The sequence below is a fragment of the Ochotona princeps genome, chromosome 16 (genome assembly GCF_030435755.1).
Source record: "Ochotona princeps isolate mOchPri1 chromosome 16, mOchPri1.hap1, whole genome shotgun sequence".
In the NCBI taxonomy this organism is placed as follows: domain Eukaryota; kingdom Metazoa; phylum Chordata; class Mammalia; order Lagomorpha; family Ochotonidae; genus Ochotona; species Ochotona princeps.
The window spans coordinates 21,039,953-21,060,623 of record NC_080847.1 but is presented as its reverse complement, the minus strand read 5'-3'; the positions used below and the strand labels follow the sequence as shown (position 1 = coordinate 21,060,623).

The following is a 20,671-nucleotide window of genomic DNA, read 5'->3' as shown; positions in this document are numbered from 1 at the left end:
ATGGGTTAAGTCACAACATTATCAGCAATCAAAAACCCTAAATGTACTCACCAGTTCCTTGAGAACATCAATCAAAACTTCTACATTCCAGGTGTGTGCCTGTGCTCCGTCACTTTTATCTTTTCCATCACTCCAGATACCACTGCCAGGAGCAGAGATACTCTGCAGAAGTAAATATTGAATTAAACAAATCCAACTACTTAACCTGTTCAGCTCTGAGAAAACAACTATAAATTAAATAAATAAGAATAACAAATTAACTCAGCTTATAAAAACAGAATTCCACACACCTGTAATGGAATACCATCTGTTAATCCTGAATGAGTTCGAGCCATCATTCCTAAAACCCTTGCAACCTGAGCAGCTGTAACCTCCCGAACACCAAACTGCATGATTATATTGCGACATTCTTCAACGCTGAAACAGAAAAGCTCAACTTGAGAAAAATGTCACTAAACTCAATGAACAATATTAAGAAATGATTAAAACAAATTAATCCTTATGTGGAATCCATAGTTTCACTAACACAAACAGAATATTAAGCTTCATTTCTTCTTACAATTGCACAGCTGGGAACCAGGAGCCAAGAACTTCCTCCTCCAGGTCTCCCACATGGATGCAGCATCCCAAAGCATTGGGCCGTCCTCGACTGCTTTCCCAGGCCACAAGCAGGGAGCTGGATGGGAAGTGGAGCTGCCAGGATCAGAACCAGCTCCCATATGGGATCCTGGTGCGTTCAAGGCGAGGACTTTAGCTGCTAGGCCACGCTGCTGGGCCCCCAAAAAACCTTTTTGAGTTTTATTTATTTGAAAGGCAAAAGAAGAAATAACAAGAGATCTTTCTCTTACTGGCTTGCTCCTCCAAATACCAACAACAGCCAGGTATGGGACAGACTGAAGTCAAGAACTATTGTTAAACTTGTCTTATGACTAACCTTGCACAAAAGCCATAGCCCACTTCTTGCATGAAATCAGCCAAGGAGCTCTCCATCATGGTTTTAGCTACCCCTCCAGAATCAGGCAGGATCCTGTCCATTAGAATGTCCCGTTTTTCAGGGTATAAGAGTGGTGCAAGCACCACAGGACAGCGTTCTTGAGGAAAATCTGAGAGAGGAAAAAGATTACATATAATAGATACACTAATAGAAAATATCTAAAAGCAAATGAATTCTAATTCTTGCACGAGTTTATATTCAAAGTTGACATAATTTGCATCAATCTGATAAGAATATTTCAACTTCACAAATTCAAATTTCAAACAAAAAAAAAAAAACCCTGCTAAATCATCAGCATTTCTATCCTGCTAACTATGAATCTCCCTTTCCAATAAAAATGTTAAGAAACTACAAACATCACATCAGAAATATAAATCATCGTCTTCAATTACAACCTAAAATATTTGTCACATATTTTGATCACCCAAGGAAGTCATGACAAGTACTACTATAATGCTTTGTTTACCTCTGCGCAGTGTCTTAAGAAATGCGTCTATTTGTTCCTGTCCAACTCCAAAGGCTCCCTTCTGCCCAAAAAGGAGATGGGAGAGGAGGAGGTGTAGAACCTCTATTGCTATATCTTGGAAGCCACCTTCTTGATTTCCACTGACGTCTGCGTCAATATAAGAACGCAAAAGATCTGGAAGCTTCTGTTTGATAAACTGGGCAGCTACAAGTCAAACAAAAAAGCATGGATTATTCTTGAAGAACAGAACAAAGTCAGATACTGTCAAAATATATGTAAAATCCTCTTCATTGAACAACTCAATGTTTAGCTCACTAAAGCTTCTATTGCACTAGAGATAAACTTCCAAGACTGACTAGGGGGAACGCAGCATGGGTAGCAATCAGCTGTTCAATCAGGCATTCAGCTGTCACTTGGGATACTCAATTTCAATACAAGTGTCAGCCCTTGCACTTATTTTTCAATCCCCCATTAAAGGCCTGGGAGGCAGCGAAGGATACATTAAGTAACTAGGTTTGATGAACCCATATTTAAAACCCAGAAAGAAGTTCCTGGCTGTTACTATGGGCCCTAGCCAAACCACAGCTGTTGTAGGCCACTGGGCGTCAATCAGTGGATGAATGGTCTCTGCCCCTCCCTCCTCTCACTCTTTCAATAAATTAAAAAAAAAAAAAAAAAAAAAAAAAAAACACATTTCTAAAAACGTTCCACAGATGTCATACAACGACGTAAATACACTCAACACCAACTTGACTGTGTGCTTAAATGGTTCTAAGTTGCAGTGGCGTGTTTTTAGCAATTAGCGTATGCATCTCTCACATTAGTGTTCAGATTCCTGAAATGCAGGGCCCTGGGAGGCAGCAGGAACACCACCTAGTGAGTGAGTCTCTGCCACCCACGGGGGAGACGTGGACTGATGTCTTGGCTCCAGCTACCCATCATTTCAATCACTATGAGCACCTAGGGAAGTGAACAATGGGAGGCAGCCATCTCTGGGTGTCTGTCCTTTTTTTTTAATCTCTCAAATAAAAATTGTAAAAGGAAAAAAATACAGTGCCTCAAGGCTCAAAAGAACACATATTTTACAGACTCACTTCGACATAAGATTTTTAAGGGAAAAAGAACTTACCAAAACCTCTGAGATCTGAACTGGAAGAATTCAACAGGGCAAGGCCAAAAATTACCTGAAACAAGGAGTTAGAATGATCAAAGTGTTCAACTAGCTGTTATAAATTTTAGTTTTGCTTGTATTTCTCAAATCACTTACTTCTTGTACTTTGCTTAACTTGAGAACTTTACTCAGCTGGGCAAATAAGTGGGGTGCAGGTTTTAAACTCTGAAATAGATAAAGTTTTACTTTAAAACAAGATCTCAATTTTGAAAGTTATTCAAACAATCTGTTTACTCAATTAAAGAAGTCTATAAGGAACATATTCTATACTGGTGCTTGAAACAACATATCATATCCTGGAACTGACAAGCCTAAATCTATACATCATTTGGTTTTAGTAAAAATCTATTTACTGCCAAATGAATGGTCTTGTGATTTTGGTTAGGAGCTCAAAAGACTCCCAAAAATACCTACTTGAAATTCTAAAAAAAAAAAAATTTCTAAAGTAAAGACCTACTATTGGGGCCACAATATGATATAGTAGGTTACCCATCAGAGCACTAGCTGCTCCACTTTCAATCCAGCTCCCTGCTAAGAAAGCAGAAGACAGTCCAAGTACTTGGGCCTCTGCCTTCCACCTGGGAGACCTGGATGAAATTACGGGTTCCTGGCTTTAGCCTCACCCAGCCCCGGCCATTTGAGTGGTGATCCAGCCAATGAGGGGTGGGTGGATGGGTGCAGGTAGGTGGGTGCACGTGAGACGAGACACACAAAGATAATAAGTACTTGTCAAATAATAAATCTTACAGAAGACATTTATTATGAAATCACAATATAAGGCCTTCACATGATTAAGAAAAGGGAACACAATCACAAGATTACCAAAATGCAGTACCAACCTTCTGATAGTGCAAAGGATTATCAATGGCATAGGACAGCGTCGAGATAAAGTTTGGTTTTGTAATCAGCGACGCACACTCCTGGATCAGAAATTGAGTCTTTAAAAATAAAATAAAATAAAAAAATAAATAAATGAATAAATAATTGTACTATCATTACTTTAGCTAACCCAAACAGAAGCAGAGGTTCTCAGAACACTAAATCACTATATTTATTAACAACAATATCTCATCTGGAACCCCATTAACTCTAGATAAATGCTAAGCCAAAACTTTCAAAAAACAGGATCAACAGCGCAAAGTTCTTTAAGAATATGACAATTCATGACCAGACTGAAAATTAAACCAGAGAGACTGAATCCAGAACATGTTACTCCACTCTCCCTACTACTACTCGTAAAGAGAGAAGTCCTCATCCCTGTTCTCTTCAACAGGTCTGATTTCCAGCTTTGACCAGGAAGTTAGAATCACCAACCACAAGGCGGAGGGAAGGACATTTAGTCTTCCAAGTAAGAGCTTTCTGTCCCCTATCTGCCTTTGTGTTTTGCTACATACAATTGAAAAATAAAATGTAAATGTGCATTTACTGTATAAGTTCCAAAATACCTGATGGAAATCTTTGCCACTACTTTTACCATCGCCACTAAAATCCACATGCGAAAATAGGCAGCGCAATAAATGCCTGTCTGCCTCAGGACCGTGCCGATTCACAATCTGAAAAGAACATAAATATTATAACAGAATTCAGGAATTGGAGAAGCCATCAAGAGATTACAAGAAAAAAAAATCTAACCTCCAGAGCAGAATTTCAATTTACATCAACTCTTCATTTTGAAATAATAATTATCTAAATGTCTCTTACAGTTTATAACATTAATAACAAGATTGGGCACATTCAGGGCAATACAACTGTAGACAAAATGAAGGAAAAAAATTAAAACTACCAGTAACTACACAATGAAGCGGGCCCAGCACAGTAGCCTAGTGGCTAAAGTCCTCGCCTTGCATGCGCCAGGGATCCCATATGGGCGTCAGATCCTGTCCCAGCTGCTCCACTTCCCATCCAGCTGCCTGCCTGTGGCCTGGGAAAGCAGTAGAGGATGGCCCAAAGCCTTGGGACCCTGCATCTGTGTGGGAGACCTGGAACAAGCTCCTGGCTCTTGCCTTCAGATCAGCTTAGCTCAGAATGTTGCAGTCACTTGGGGAGGGAATTAACTGATAGAAGATCTTTCTATTTCCCCTTAACTCTGTAAATCTAATAAAAATTTTAAAAATCTTCAAAAAAAGCCTACACAATGAATGAAGCATCTGAGTGAACAGGTATATCAATAAAACCAAGTAGCAAACCAAAGCTTAAAAAAAAAAAGGCTAAAACAATCTCATATTGCCTAGCTTCTAACAGAACTGTGACTACAAATAGCCTCCATGGCAGAGCCCATCAACAATTATATTGTTTCAGTAATTCAACTGCTCATCTTGAGCTTCATTAATTTCATTGTGTTTGTCAAATGTCCAGGTTTGCCAACCCTTCTCATCGCAAAGATCCAAACTACAAACGGCTGCTTCTCCCCCTTCCTTCCGTTTTTTTTTTTTTTTTTTTTATTTAGTTCCATTTGAAAGAGATTTCACAAAGAAGGAAAAGTCTTTCATCTACTGGTTCACTACCAAAATTATCTCAATGGCCAGAGCTGAGCAGATCGAAAATGGCACAAGGAGCTTCCTCCAGCATCCCACATAGGCTGGGGGCACCAAGATCTAGGGTACTTGCGTGGTGACCATTTGGAATGTCACCAATTGCACATGGAGGATTTAGCCTGAAGTGCCATAGTCCGCAGTATTCTGTTTTCCTAGAGGCATCATCACTGAAGCTTTTATAATGATCATCTCTAAAAGTCTCATTTCCTCATACATTGCTTTTCTTTTCTCCAAACATCTTATCACTATCAAACCATTTGTGCTTATTATTTACTGTAGAACTGCAATCTGCAGGCTTGCCAGATTAATGTGATAAGCTGAACAAGTAATAAGTCACACTATACTGTCTACTGAACTTCCCATAGCTAAATCTCCACTGAGTGTAATCAGGGCTGTGACAGGGCGCCATCCCTAGAGCAGGGATCCCATACAGGTTATGGATCGAATACCACCAACTTTACACCAATTAAGTTACCTGCTAACACACCTGGAAAAGAAAAGAAAAATGGCCCAAGTCCTGTGTCCCTGCACACATGAGAGACACAAAGAAAAGCTCCTGGCTTTGGCCTGGCTCAACCTTGACAACTGCCACCATTTGGACAGTTAACCAGCAGGTGGAGATCAACCTCTTACACTCACCCTCTATCCTCTCTGTAACTCTTTCAAGAGATAAAGAATTCACTGGAAAGTATGATTTTTAGGCTGGTGCGATGGCTCAATGACTAATCTCCACCTGCAAGCATCAGGATACCACACCGATGCCAGTTCGTATCCCAGCTGCTCCACTTCCCATCCAGCTTCCTGCCTATGACCTAGGAAAGCAGAGAGGATGGCCCAAAGCCTTGGGACCCTGCACCCGTGTGGGAGACCTGGAGGAAGCTCTTGGCTCCTCACTTCGGATGGGCTCAGCTCCAGCCTTTACAGCCACTTGGGGAGTGAATCAGTGGACAGAAGATCTTCTCCATCTCTCTTCCTCTCTCGCCTTCTTTCTGTAAACCTGCCTTTCTAATAAAAATAAATCCTTAAAGAAGTAATTTCCTAAAAAAAAAAATAATAATTTCCTGGCCAGGCTCAGTGGCCTAGCAGCTAGAGTCCTCACATTCCCTGTGCTGGGATCCCATATCAGTGCTGGTTCCTATCCCTGTCCCGGTTGCTCCACTGCCCATCCAGCTCTCTTCCTATGGCCTAGGAAAGCAGTTGAGGATTGCCCAAAGCCTAGGGACCCTGAACCCGCTTGGGAGACCTGTAGAAGGCTCCTGGCTCCTGCCTTCAGATTGGCTCAGCTCTGGCCATTGCAGTCGCTTGAGGAGTGAACCAGCAGATGGAAGATCCTTCTCCCTGTATATCTGACTTTCCAATAAAAATAAATATATCTTTTTAAAAATAATACTAATTTCCAAGATAAACTGGTAAGTTACGAAGGAAGGAAGGACAGAATATAACATGCCACCAATCATACAGAAAAAAGATTACAGTGGTTGGTGTTGTGGTACAGGACAAGGAACTGAGTAGCTGCTTTGAGGGGACTGGTTCTCTCGGAGTCCTGACTGCTCTTCTTCCAATCCAGTTCCCTGCTAACATGCCTGGGAAGGCAGCTGGCGACTTCCCAGGTATTTGCTTTTCACCCACACGGCCACTCTGACTTCAGCCTGGTACAGGGAACCTGTTGCAACCATTCAGAGAGTAAACTAGCAAATGGAAGACATCTGTCACTCTGCCTTCCAAACTGCACATACTGGAACATTACGCGACATCTTTCCCCCCGCCCCCCAAGGCTTATTTTTATTGGAAAGGCAGAGTACAGAGGGAGAAACAAAGATCTCCGAACCACTGGTTCTTTCCCTAAATGATCACAATGCTCAGAGCTGAGTCAATATAAAGCCAGGAACCTTTTCTGGGTCTCACACATGAATGCAGGGTCCCAAGGCTTTGGGCCACCCCTTGCTGTTTTCCTAGGCAATAAGCAGGAAGCTGAAGAGGAAGTAGAGAAGCCAGGATATGAACTTGTGCACATAAAGAATCCAAGTGCTTGGCGATCAGATGATTATCCAATTGAGTCATCGCACCAGGCCCTACCTGATGTCATATCACAGGTACACAATATGTATTTTCCAATTAGAACAAATTATTTATCTTCAATAATGTAACTTTTTGTAATGAAAACATTTAAAATGTATAACCTAAGGTTTTTAAATAATAAACATAATATTAGCATCATCTAGTTATGACACTGTAGGAATCCCAGAACTCCTTACTCTTATGTACCTGTATATAGGCTAATAATCATCAGCTCTTCCCAATCCTAGTACCTCACCAGGCTCTAGTAACCATCATACTCTGAACTTACTCATGAACTCATCTAATTCTTTATAGAGTTTATGTATGATCCATTTGATATAAATGAGGAAATAAAAACACTAACTGATGTACCAGAACATACTATTAAATTTGCATAAATTTAATATGTTCCACAAGTCAAATCTACAATCACAATTACCAAAGACCAGAGGTAAAGGATTCATATTTTTCAAGCCCATGAAAAAATGTTCAACACATTAACTGTAACTTAAGACTACAAAGAAAGTCTTTGCAGTAGCATGATTAAAAATCAAAGACAAGAAATAGTGCTCATGAGGATAAGGAAAAACTCACATACTGCTCCAAAAATGCAGTTATGTAGCTCACTAAAGAAGTCTGGAAGTTACACCAAACTTCACAGAACTGCCAAATGATTTGGAAATTTCAGCGTTCTTTAAATAACTCACCAGACTAAAAGGAAATACACTAGATCTCATAAACAAATTATGTTAAGAACAATTATTATAAAATAAAAATGAATTAATTTAAACTTAATTAAATAAAATTTACTAAAATTTTATTTTACAAAATGCATGAAGTTCACAAAGGTCTCATGTGGGCTAGTTTTGTGGCATAGTCAGTGAAGCACTGGCCTGTAACACCAGCATTTCATATGTCCCTGCCATTCAACTTCCAACCTAGCTCCCTGCTAATGGTCTGGGAAAGGGTGAGAGGGTAGCAATGCCCTGGCAGAGCGAGTAAAGCTGCCACCTCCAAGGCAGAATCCCCTACATGCACTGGTCCAAGTCCCAGTTGTTCCCCATCAAATCCATATCCTTGATGTGCCAGGCAGAGTACTAATCCTCCACCTGCAGAACTGGCATCCCAGCACCGGCACCAGTTCTAGTCCTAGCTTCTCTACTTCCTTTCCAACTCCCTAGAAGCCAAGTACAGCAAAGCAATGAAAATTGTTACAAGCAGTAAGGGGCCCCTGCTACCCACATGAGACATCTGGATAATGCTCCTGGCTCTCACCTGCCCAGTATTCACCACTGCAGCCAATCAGGGCATGAAATATCCCTTCTCTGTCTTTTGATCTTTCGTTCAAAGTAAATAAATCTTTTAAAAAACAACACAGGGTAAAAGCAGTGGCTTAGCACGCTAATGTCCTGCCTGCAGCGCCAGCACCCAAGTGTTGGTTTTCACAGCAGCTGCTTCACTTCTGATCCAGCTCCTTGCATCCACACTGGAGACCTGGAAGCAGCATCTGACTCCCAGGTTCATACCAATCCATCTCTGGCCACCAAAGCCGTCAGAGGAGTGAACAGATGGGAAATCTCTCTCAGTTTCTCCCTCTGCAAAATAAAGCTCTTTAAGAAAGGAGGGCCTGGTGCGGTAGCCTAGTGGCTGAAGTCCTCGCCTTGAAAGCACTGGGATCCTATATGGGCACAGGTTCAAATCCTGTTAGCCCCGCTTCTCATCCAGCTCTTCTGCTTGTGACCTGGGAAAGCAGTTGAGATCGGCCAAAGCCTTGGGACCCTGCACCCGCATGGGAGGCCTGGAAGAAGCTCCTGGCCTCAAACAGGCTCAGCTCTGGCTGTTGCGACGGCTTGCGGAGTGAATCAACAGACAGAAGGTTTTCCTCTGTCTCTCCCCCCCTGCATATCTGACTTTCCAATCAAATTCAATAAATCTTAAAAAAAAAAAAATAAAAAGCACAGAAGGTTTAAATGATACAGGGCAGGTAGAAAAGACTCCATATATGGTGTGACTCCCTTTATACGAAAAGTGCAGAACAAGAAAGCAAACTAATGACAGCCAGGGATAACCAACAGTGCTTATAAATTACCCCATGACACCCACCTTCCTAAGCTTCCAACTTTCCATCAATGGCATACTCACTCATACCTTTAATAGTAATTTTTTATAACTGGTTTACTCACATGCTGTATTTCCTGCTGGCTGGCTCGGTAGTTTTTCTTGGTTAAATTGTCCACCAGGTAGCTGATTTGAGACAAGGCCAGCGAGAGCGAGTCAAGATTCATTGCTGGTTGGGGCGGAAGCAGGCGGCCGAGCCCGGCGCAAAATCACCATTATTCCCCTTTAGTCACCTCAGAGGCAGGTTAATGCTTTCTTTGTAATGAGGCTATGTCTGATTTCTGTACAATATCCTCAGTTCTTCGTTACCAGGGGTATTACTCTGTTATGAAACATGGCACCTGATTCAAAAAATATACATAGACCACATCACTGTAAAGTAGGTGAAAATGGACTTAAATAACCTTCAATTGACTTCACATCCAAAATGTTTAGTGCTAAATATCTTCGAAATAACGTATCTCAACCAAGATAAAGCAAGCCAAGGTTCAAAGTTAAAACACATCAAGTATAAAAACAGTTATCACCCCGCCCAGTTTCATTTTAGCAAGACAATTTTTTTATACTGGAAGCATTTTTATCATTTCAAAATGATATCTATAAACACAGTATTTGAAAGCACTAGGAAAGCACTTAATTCTTACAAGATCCAACTGTTCATTATATTTGTTAGGTTACAATCAGTCTGGTCTCAAAATTGTACCTCACAATGTATGTTTGGTTTTAGGGCCACTGAGAACTCCAAAAGTCAAACTCATACCTGCATCACTCAAAGTTCCTTGGGAAAACCAAGACAGGATGAGTCAAACCAGTCACAATGACAGGATGCTTAGGAATTCCGGGCCCAGCGCCGTGGATTAGTGGCTGAAGTCCTAGCTTGAAAGCGCCAGGATCCTATATGAGTGCTGGTTCTAATCCCAGCAGCTATACTTCCCATGCAGCTCCCTGCTTGTGGCCTGGGAAAGCAGTTGAGGACGGCCCAAAGCCTTGGGACCCTGAACCCGTGTGGGAGACCAGGAAGAGGTTCCTGGTTCCCGGCTTCGGATCGGCGCAGCACCAGCCGTCGCAGTCACTTGGGGAGTGAATCAACGGACGGAAGATCTTCCTCTCTATATCTCCAGCTCTCTGTATATCTGACTTATAATAAAAATACTCTTTAAAAAAAAAAGGTGGGTGGAAAAGAAACATTAAAACAAAAATGAAGAAGTAAGGGATGTAGGGACAAGCTTTCAGAGTACCGAACTGTGCCCGATGCGATGGCACCAATGGCTAATCCTCCCCATGCAAAGCACTGGGTGCCAGTATGCATCGCAGCTGCTCCACTACCCTGCTTACAGCGTGGGAGAGCAGCAAAAGATGGCCCAAAGCCTTGGGACCCTACACACGCATGAGAGACTTAGAAGAGGCTCCTGGTTTCATCTAGATGAGATCAGCTCAGATCTAGATGAGATAGATGAGATCCAGTCACTGTGGCCATTTGCGGAATGAACCAGAAGATCTTAGCGTCTCTCCCCAACTCTGCAGATCACCTTTTCAACAACAAAAAAAGTCTCCAGCCAGGCACAACAGCCTAATGGCTAAAGTCCACGCCATATGCGCCAGGATCACATATGGGCATCAGTTTGCACCCCAGTTGCTCCACTTCCCTTCCAGCTCCCTGCTTGTGGCCTGGGAGAGGATGGTCCAAAGTCATGGGACCCTGCACCCGCGTGAGAGACCCTGATGAAGCTCCAGGCTCCTGGCTTCAGATCGGCATAGCGCCGGCCGTTGCAGCCGCTTGGGGAGTGAATCAGCAGATGGAAGACCTTTCTATCTCTCCTCCTCTTCGTACATCTCACTTTCTACACCACCCACACTCACACCAACCTCAGTGGACCAGATCTAACCAGTGACCCTGACCATGCCTACGGCTGCCAGACTCCTTAGTCACACTTCCGTGTGCCCACATCGGAGAAATCAATTACTGGACAGGAAGATCCAGAAGGGGTTTAACGAGTACATGTGCAGAGTCCACCATCTACTGGAACTTGGTCCCACTTCCCAGCCATAGTGACAGCAGCAGAATCTGAGATACGGCCCAATGTAACCACATCCAACAGATCATGCACCAAACAGAAAGGGAACAGATCGGATTCGGGAGGCATCCTGAGTCACAATGAATCAGATGTTCCTCCACTTGGAACTTTTCCCATGCCCCCTATAGTCAGCCCACTCAGATGCCCCCCTACACTTTTTTTCCAATCAGGTCCTCTGGGATCCTACCTTCCACAAATCTAGTCCCTATTCAGCAGGAAGCAGCCAGATAAGACCACAGAGGTCGGAATGTTAGCCCAGAGGACCTGAGGGCAGGCTGAAAGGAAAGCCCCTAGGTGGCGCCAAGTTCCCACCAGAACAGCAATCCCAGCCCAATTTAAAGCGGAACTGACCAATCAGAAAACAACACAGCCTACTACTGAAGGACTACTGGGCTTAGTTGCATATCTGACTTTGCAATAAAACTAAAAATTTTTAGAAATACATAAAAATTTAAACAAAAGTAAAATGAATAAATCTTTCTTTAAAGATTTTTTTGGGGGGCCTGGTGCGATAGTGTAGCAATTAAAAGTCCTCACCTTGAACAAGCCAGGATCCCATATGGGCGCTGGTTCTAATCCCGGCAGCTCCACTTCCCATCCAGCTCCCTGCTTGTGGCCTGGGAAAGCAGTCGAGGACGGCCCAAAGCCTTGGGACCCTGCACCCACATGGGAGACCAGGAAGAAGCTCCTGGCTCCTAGCTTCAGATTGCCTCAGCACCAGCCGTTGTGGCCACTTGGGGAGTGAATCATTGGATGGAAGATTTTCCTCTTTGTCATCTCCTCTCTGTATATCTGACTTTCCAATCAAAATAAAATCTTTTGAATCATCAGATGGAAGATCTTCCTCTGTCTCTCCTCTCTATCTGACTTTGCAATAAAAATAAATCTTTAAAAAAAGATATAATATGCAATGCATTTCTGTCTCCCAAATATCTGAAGCCTACCACCTGCTACTTAAGTGAGCTTGAAAGATGTCCCGAGCCACAACCTACAAATAACTGCAGCTAGCATATTACTTTAATTGAAGCATTTTACGAGGTATTAAGTCAGAATCTAAGACCCAGGCAAGCACAGCCAGTGAAATAATAAATGACCAGAAAGTTTTAAAAAGCTAAGCATTGTGGTATAGTGTTAGGACCTGGCCTGCAACACCAGAATTCCATGTGAACAGCAGGCCAAGTCCTGGTAATCAAGCTCCCTGCTAATCCGTGTAAGAAAGCAGCAGAGCATAGCCCAAGGATCTGGCCACTGTGTGACGTTCCTGGCTCTGGTATGCCCCAGTCCAAGATGCTGTGGTCTTTTGGTCTTTTGGAATATAATCCAACATACCGATGTAAAAGCTCTAACTTCCCTTTCCAAAAAAAATTTTTCTTTAAGTTTTACATCAAAGACAGATTTACAGAGAAGTATCTTCCATCCACTAGTTTACACCCCAATTGGCTTCGAGGCCACAGCTGAGCTCATCTGAAGCCAAGAGCCAGGATCATCTTCTGAGCCTCCCACGTTGAGTGCAAGGGCCCAATGACTGAAGCTATCCTTTGCTGCTTTCCCAAGCCACAAGCAGAGAGCTTAACCAGAACTGGTGCACCTAGGACATGAACCCACACCCACCCACAAGGGATGATGCCAGCACTAAAGGATGGAGGACTAGCCTGCTGGCCACCAAACACATTTTTTAAAACAGTTAAATTTGACCAAAACTGGTCTTGTGGCAACTGACAGCCAGTAAAAGCATACTGTGGAAACCATGCAGGAGAGATCAAAAGGAATAACTGGAAAGCTGTGATGACAGGGGAACTGTCAGGAATTCTCTGTAATTCAGCATGCTTAGGCGTAGGAGGTAGATCATGGCAAGTAGGAAGCTGGCATGAGGCTTCTTGTCTTCTCAATGTCGGACACTACTGCCTCACATGGTTACCCTGAGAGCCTGATCGGATGCATGGAAACTCCCCAGCTCTGAAATGGCCAACTGCCCCGTAAGGGTAGTGATAAAGGTATGGAAATACATGTATTTTAGCAGGGTTCTCTGAAAACTTTGTAGTTTACTGAGTGCTAATCTGAGGATGAGGGAAAGATTAACCACCAGCAACACAACTGCTAGAAAAATCATTAGAATGAACAATAAGGCTGTTGATTACGCTACTGTGTTTCTGTAGTTTCTTTCTCCCTCCCGCCCGCTGCCACTTTCCCAGAGGCCTGTGGCAAACAACATGTAATCTTTTTTTAAGATTCATTTATTTTTGTCATAAAGGCAGATTTACAGGAGACATAGAAAGATCTTCAGTCCACTGATTCATTCCCCAAGTGACCACAACAGCCAGAGCGGAGTGGATCTGAAGCCAGGAGCCAGGAACTTCTTTGGGTTCTCCCACACAGCTACAGAATCCCAAGGCTCTGGGCCATCATCCACTGCTTTCCCAAGTCACAAGCAGTGAGCTGGATGGGAAGTGGAACAGCCGGAACACCAAGAAATGCCCATATGAGATCCTGCAACAACCAAAGTGAGGACTTTTGCAAGTAGGCTACTGAGCTGGACCCCAAGATGTGATTTTAAAGTTTAAAAGCCCTTGGGGCCTGGTGCAGTAGCCTAGCAGCTAAAGTCCTCACCTTGCACATGCTGAGATTCCATATTGGCGCCAGTTCTAATCCCAGCAACCCCGCTTCCCAACCAGCTCCCTGCTTGTGGCCTGGGAAGGCAGTTGAGAATGATCCAAAGCCTTGGACCCTGCACCTGCATGGGAGACCCGGAAGAAGCTCCTGGCTCCTGGCTTCGGATCAGCTCAGCTCTGGCCATTTCAGCTGCACTCACTTGGGGAATGAACCAACGGACAGATCTTCATCTGTCTCTCCTCCTCTCTGTATATCTGACTTTGCAATGAAAATAAATAAATTTCAGGCCCAGTACACTGGCATAGTGGCTAAAGTTCTCGCCTTGAACGTGCCAGGATCCCATATGGGCGCCAGTTCTAATCCCGGCAGCTCCACTTCTCATCCAGCTCCCTGCTTGTACCCTGGGAAAGCAGTCGAGGACAGTCCAAAGCCTTGGGTTCATGCACCCACGTGGGAGACCTGGAAGAAGTTCCTGGCTCCTGGCTTTGGACTGGCTCAGCACCAGCCGCTGCGCTCACTTGGGGAGTGAATCATCGGACAGAAGCGCTTCCTCTCTCTCTCTTCTCCTCTCTGTATAACTCTCACTTTGCAATAAAAATAGATAAATCTTTAAAACATCCCCTGGCTATCACTGCCCAGCACAGCCTCCAAGTGTCACGGGGGACTGCTGGCACACACCTGGCTAATAAAGGGTCTCAAACATTCCTTCGCCTACTGTAACCTCCGACTACCTCCCAACAACACAAACAGAAATGACAAACTGTGTCAAGCAAATTCCCACTTTCATAAGCTTTCAGGGACACACCAGTTTGGTCATTCTGATTCTCTTCCTCACCACTTTCCCAACCAACCCATCACTTCCAAAGGCATTTAAGGGAGTGGCACAAAGATGGAAGCCAGAAGACCCTGAGACACAAGATCTGAATGTTTCCTACAGTTAACATCTAAATACGAGGCTCTGGGCCCGGTGGCGTGGCCTAGAGGCTAAAGTCATGGTCTTGAGCGCGCCGGGATCCCATATGGGCGCCGGTTCTGATCCTGGCAGCTCCACTTCCCATCCAGCTCCCTGCTTGTGGCCTGGGAAAGCAGTCGAGGATGGCCCAAAGCCTTGGGACCCTGCACCCGCGTGGAAGACCTGGAGGAGGTTCCTGGTTCCCGGCATGGGATCGGCGCGCACCGGCCCGTTGTGGCTCACTTGGGGTGTGAACCATCGGATGGAAGATCTTCCTCTCTGTCTCTCCTCCTCTCTCTGTATATCCACCTTTCCAATAAAAATGAATAAATCTTTAAAAATAAATAAATAAATAAGTAAATGTGAGGCTCTATTGTGAGAGCTTCCCAGGAATTCAAACACCCTGATCAAAGTAATGCCAGTCTACCGACAGACTATAGATCACCATCTTCTCCATTACAAAAGACACAGACTGGGGCATTGCAGACTAAGCTTCCCTCTGAGGTGCTGGTATCCCATATGGAAGTCCCAGGTGCTCCACTTTTATCCAGCTCCTGGCTTATGGTCTGAAAAAACAGCAAAGAAAGCATAGGCTGGGGCCCAACGCAGTAGCTTGGTGACTAAAGTTCTTACCTTGCATGAAATGGGATCCCATGTGGGCGCAGGTTCTAAACCCTAATCCCGGCAGCCCTGCTTCCCAACCAGCTCCCTGCTTGTGGCCTGGGACAGCAGTCAAGGACGGCCCAAAGCCTTGGGACCCTGCACCTGCATGGGAGACCAGGAAGAAGCTCCTGGCTCTGGCTCTGGCTCGGCTCCAGCCAATGCGGCCATTTGGGGAGTGAATCTGCAGGCGAGGATCTTCCTCTTTGTCTCTCATCAGCTATGTATATATCTTACTTTAAAATAAAATTTTTTAAAAAAGCATAAAAATTTTTGCTTACTTACTTGAAAGGCAGAGTAAACAGAGGAGATATTTCACTAAACAGTTCAGTCCTCCAAGGGCCACAAGAGCCAGATCTGAATCAGGCTGAGGCCAGGAGCCCAGAATTCCATCTCCCACATGGATGTTAGGGACCAGGCACTTAGACAAGACTTGGCAGGAACACTAACAAATTCAGAAGTGCAGCAGTGGGAGAATAGCATTGTGGTAAGACTGCTCAAGCCATACATGATATTCCAGCATCCAATAAGGGCACTAGTGCAATTGCTCCTTTTCGCTTCCCCTGCTAACGCCCTGGGAAAAGAAACAGATGGCCGGGGGCCCAGCAAGGTAGCCTAGTGGCTAAAGTCCTCACTTTGGATGCACCAGGATCCCATATGGCTGCAGTTGTAATCCCAGCAGCCCCACTTCCCATCGAGCTCCCTGCTTGTGGCCTGGGAAAGCAGTCAAGGACGGCCCAAAGCCTTGGGACCCTGCACCCACATGGGAGACCCGGAAGTGGCTCCAGACTCCTGGCTTAGACAGACTCAGCTCTGGCCTTTGTGTTCACTCTGGGGCAAGTGATCTTACCCTGTCTCTCCTCCTCTCTGTATATCTTACTTTGCAATAAAAATAAATATTTTAAAATAAATAAAAACTAGACTAGGTGCCATTACTGTGGCATACAACATTAAGCCTCAGCCTGCAATGTCTAGCCAGCATCCAAATCTGCTACAGTTCAAGTCCCAGCTGCTCCACTTCTGATTCTGCTTCCTGCTCTTGCCTACAAAGGTCCCAAAGAATGGCTCACACCTTTGGACCCTTCCTCCCCATTAGCTACAATGGAATTCCATGTTTGGGCATTGGGAAGGCTGAGCTCCAGGTGTTGTCATGTGGGGAACGAAGCAGCAAGCAGAAGACTTTTCAGTCTGTCCCTGCTACTTTTTCAAACACAAAATAAAATTGGGGCTCGTGCTGTGACACACCTGCAGAGCTCGAATTCCATATGAGCACCATTTGGACTCGACTATCCTGCCTCCAATGCAGCTGCAGTTCTGTAGCCATCTGGACAGCCAACTATCAGATAACAACCCCTGCCCTCTAATTGTAACTACTGTTTTCAGTTAAGCATCCTTCAAAATAAATTCATCAGCACTACATTTGTTAATGTATTAAAGCGTGTGAGCACGCGCACACACACACACACACACAAGGGTGACTCACTCAGAATTATTACAACTAACTTCCCTCTGCAGCACTGAGTAGGAAAGATCTGTGTTGCCACACAGAATGAAACAAGCGAACTTAAGCTCTGGGGCCAGTGCTGTGAAAAGCTGATTGTTACTGTTTGCAACATCAACGGCTCACGTTAAAGCAACAATTCCAACTTCAGATCCAGCTACCTAATGTACCTGGGAAAGCAAAGAATGACGGCCCAAGTGCCTCCCAAGTGGGACATCCAGAGGTATCCAGGTGGAGTTTGGGGTTCATGGCTTCAGCCAGGTCCAGCTCCAACACTGAGACCATCTGAGGAATGAATCAGTATCTGTCACCTTGCTTTTCAAACACATAAATCAACCTTTAAAAATGCAAGGTTCTCATACCTAGATCAGAATCAAGGGCTCAAGGCAATGGCTCAATTGCTTAATCCTTCCTTTGCAAGAACTAAGATCTCACATGGGCGCCAGTTCATGTCCTGGCTGCTCCACTCCCCTTCCAACTCCATGCTTGTGGCCTGGAAAGCAGAGGATATGGCCCAAATCCTTGGACCCCTACACCTGAGTGGAAGACCCCAAAGAAGCTCCTGGCCTTGGATCAGCTCAACTCGAACTGCTACGGTCATTTGGGGAGTGAACCAGCAAACTGAAGATCTGTCTTCTCCTCTCTGTAAAATCTGCTTCTCCAACATAAATAAATTAAACAGAATCAAACCAAAAACATTAACAGGGCTGGTGCTGTGGCCATGGTTTGTGGCATCATCATCCCAAGGGAACCATGAGCACTGGAGTCCCAGTTGCTCCACTTCTTATCCAGCTCCATGCCTACATGCCTGAGAAAGCAGCCAAAGATGGCCCGTGTCCTTGGGCTCTTACACCCATACTAGAGACAGGGAAGAAGCTCTGGCCACTGCGGCCATTTAGGAAGTCAAAGATCTGTGCACCTGCAAGGATAATTTGAAATTAGGCTTCAAGGCATAACATTCTTAAAAGATAGCTAGCATTTCCTTCTTTTTAAGGCTTAACCCTATATATGGGAATGTTATAGCACTCAGCATGCTAGACGCAAGGCTTTTAAGCCATGGTAAAAAAGTGTGGGCCCAGTGCTGTAGCCTAGCAGCTAAAGTCCTCGCCTTGAACGCACTGGGATCCCAAGTGGGTGCGGGTTCATGCCCCAGCAGCCCCGCTTCCCATTCAGCTCCATGATCCTGGCTTCAGATCGGCGCAGCCGCCTGGCGGAGTGAATCACTGGATGGAAGATCTCCCTCTCTCCATCTGCTTCCCTGTGTATCTGACTTTCCAGTAAAAATAGAAATTTTTTTTAAAATTCAAATGCAGAGAAAAAAAACTAACCCAAGGATCCCACAAAGTGAATAAATAAACAAGCCAGGCACTGATCTCCCTTCAGCCATAATGTCACAAAAACTTGCACTATAACTGGGGTAGGAAAAGAATTTCTGTTATCAGTCAGGTCTTGGTGCCTTGACTCCCGACTGAGGAATTCCGAGTACAACTTTCCCTAACAATTTTCATCAACAAGCTGCAAAGCCAGCTGTCTAAAACTTTTATGTAGTATCATCCCACTTTCTCCTTAGACAACGTAACAATCTGCAGTGCTCCTAAAACACAATTATTTAAACTGTTACCATATAGCCCCTCTGATTGACCTACTTCCTGATGTTTCACTCCCCCTCCCTGTTGCGGTTTTTTAAATTCCTGTTATCCCCGTCCTATCCACTGGGGTCATCAGGAATTATCCCATACTGTTAACAGAATTTCAATCCATCACTTCTCAAAAAAATATATTTCTTTTTTCACAAGTAGCCAAAGGGGATCGAAAACTAAACAGTTACTCAGTTTACTGTTTTCCATGGGAACACTTTTCTTTGCAGTCCTACCAAGTGAGCCCTCGGACCGGGTGGCTTTCAGGCGAGAAGTTTACTTCTCATGAACTGTAAACAACACTTTGGAAAGGCCACAGCCGTCGTGCATATTCCTACCCACAAAAGCACACTCCTGGGGGTTCCCTGCAGAAGGGTGATCCGGGCAAAGGGTTTTTGCGTTGGGCCAAAAGCAATTTCTCACAACAGCCGTGAGGCCTCTAAGTGCTGGGCCCGGGCCAGCAGAACCGCCACTATCGCCCCGACACCGGGCCGAGGGAGGGGGCACTCCGGCGCAACCGCAAGCGCCGCGGCGCGCGAGTGGAACAAAAACCTGTGGCAAGAATAAGGAAGTGCTCACTCCCGCCCGCCCCTCCCACCGGCGGACACCCGAAACACCGGGGGCTTTTGACAACGTGCTGCAGGGGGGACGGAGCGGCCGCTCTCGGACGCGGAAAAGAACCAGGGAGCCTTAGCAAAGCCCCCTCGAGCTAGGCCTCGGGGGAGCCTGCACCCGTCTGGGAGCCCGAAGAGAAAGGAGCAGTTGCGGACTCTGAGAAAGGTACAGCCCGCGCGAAGCGAGCTCCGAGGATCCCTCCGAGTGCCACCTTGGACGCCTCCAGGCCCCGACACGGGGCCACCCCGGGTCTTACCCCATACCCTAATCTCGGCTTCCAAACGCCTTCGCGCCAGCGCCTTCCCAACACCCAAAGCCTGCACGAGTCGTAGGGAAGAGTCCGTCCTCCCCCACTTCGCCCATTTCTCTGTCCCGGCAGCCTAGTACTCCCCGGAGCTTCGAGGGGGGAGGAAAAAAACGCTCCCAATGGCCCCAGGTCCGGCCCCATTCCTTCTCCCATCGGCACTCGCGTTCCCAGGTTTGACACTGACAGCCTACTCCACGTCCTGACCCCAGCCCGCCTAACCTCAAGCGGCTCCGGTGGCGCTGGACACAGGAAAACTCCTGGGTCCCCGACTCCGGGCTCTCCTCGACCCCCTCTTCGGTTAACTCCGCTTGTTTCTCTACAAAATGGCGCCGGAGGTCGCGCGCTCACGTCGCGGCCTTTCCCCTCCCCGTTCCCATTTCATCATTCGCTGCCCTCCTGAGGAGGGCTGGTCCCAATATCAGCCAATGACAGCAGCCCGCTCCTTACTCCTGCCAAATCACCGTGAGGCGCCCGCGGATTTCAACCAATGACAAGCGAGCACTGCAGAAGTAGAGGAAGAAACCAGGCTCCTGCTAGCAACTACCAATCCAGACCCTGACTTGGCGGCCTTAGGCCAATTGCCGCTCTCCAGCCTCTAGGGAACGGAGGGGGGGTGGTCCTCGCGCCTGCGCCACGGGCGAGGGCCACTGGAGGAGACAGGATGGGAACTTCGATTTGGGGCTCCCCGAATTGCCACCTGCCCGCGAAGTTTTCAACCAAAGGGGACCGGGCATGGCCTCTGAGAAACAATAAATAAGCAAGGCGGGAGGGGGGAAGTTCAACAGCGTTTTTCCACTTTCTTTCTTCTCTAGAAGTGCCACAGAAGTGGATCGCAGGGATTTCCCAAGCAAACATTCCCCTGCCCTTAGGGTCCTATCGGAGGGGAACGCCGAGTAACAGAAAACTAGCCAGGTCAGGGGCTGAAAGATAGGACGCTTTGGATCCTGGGATTTGTAGTCGCACTCCTCACCCC

The 20,671-nt window shown here is 45.6% G+C and overlaps 1 protein-coding gene across 8 annotated transcripts in view; it reads right to left on the bottom strand.

The window, feature by feature from the left end:
* CNOT1 (CCR4-NOT transcription complex subunit 1) overlaps nucleotides 1-20,267 on the bottom strand; it is a 73,661-nt gene extending 53,394 nt beyond the window's left edge. For 5 of the 8 annotated variants that reach the window (XM_058674477.1, XM_058674483.1, XM_058674480.1 and 2 more), the window contains exons 1-10: nucleotides 19,918-20,266; nucleotides 9,407-9,682; nucleotides 4,077-4,184; nucleotides 3,471-3,569; nucleotides 2,728-2,796; nucleotides 2,590-2,644; nucleotides 1,461-1,664; nucleotides 935-1,103; nucleotides 291-417; nucleotides 52-162 (exon numbers count right to left, since the gene is read on the bottom strand). In XM_058674477.1, the coding sequence (XP_058530460.1) occupies nucleotides 52-162; nucleotides 291-417; nucleotides 935-1,103; nucleotides 1,461-1,664; nucleotides 2,590-2,644; nucleotides 2,728-2,796; nucleotides 3,471-3,569; nucleotides 4,077-4,184; nucleotides 9,407-9,508 (1,044 nt within the window). In that variant the 5' untranslated portion in view covers nucleotides 9,509-9,682; nucleotides 19,918-20,266. Of the gene's footprint in view, nucleotides 1-51; nucleotides 163-290; nucleotides 418-934; nucleotides 1,104-1,460; nucleotides 1,665-2,589; nucleotides 2,645-2,727; nucleotides 2,797-3,470; nucleotides 3,570-4,076; nucleotides 4,185-9,406; nucleotides 9,683-19,917 lie in introns of all 8 variants that reach the window. The other 3 variants (XM_058674479.1, XM_058674481.1, XM_058674478.1) reach the window with 2 other exon arrangements.
* Between the last annotated feature and the right edge of the window lie 404 nt (nucleotides 20,268-20,671).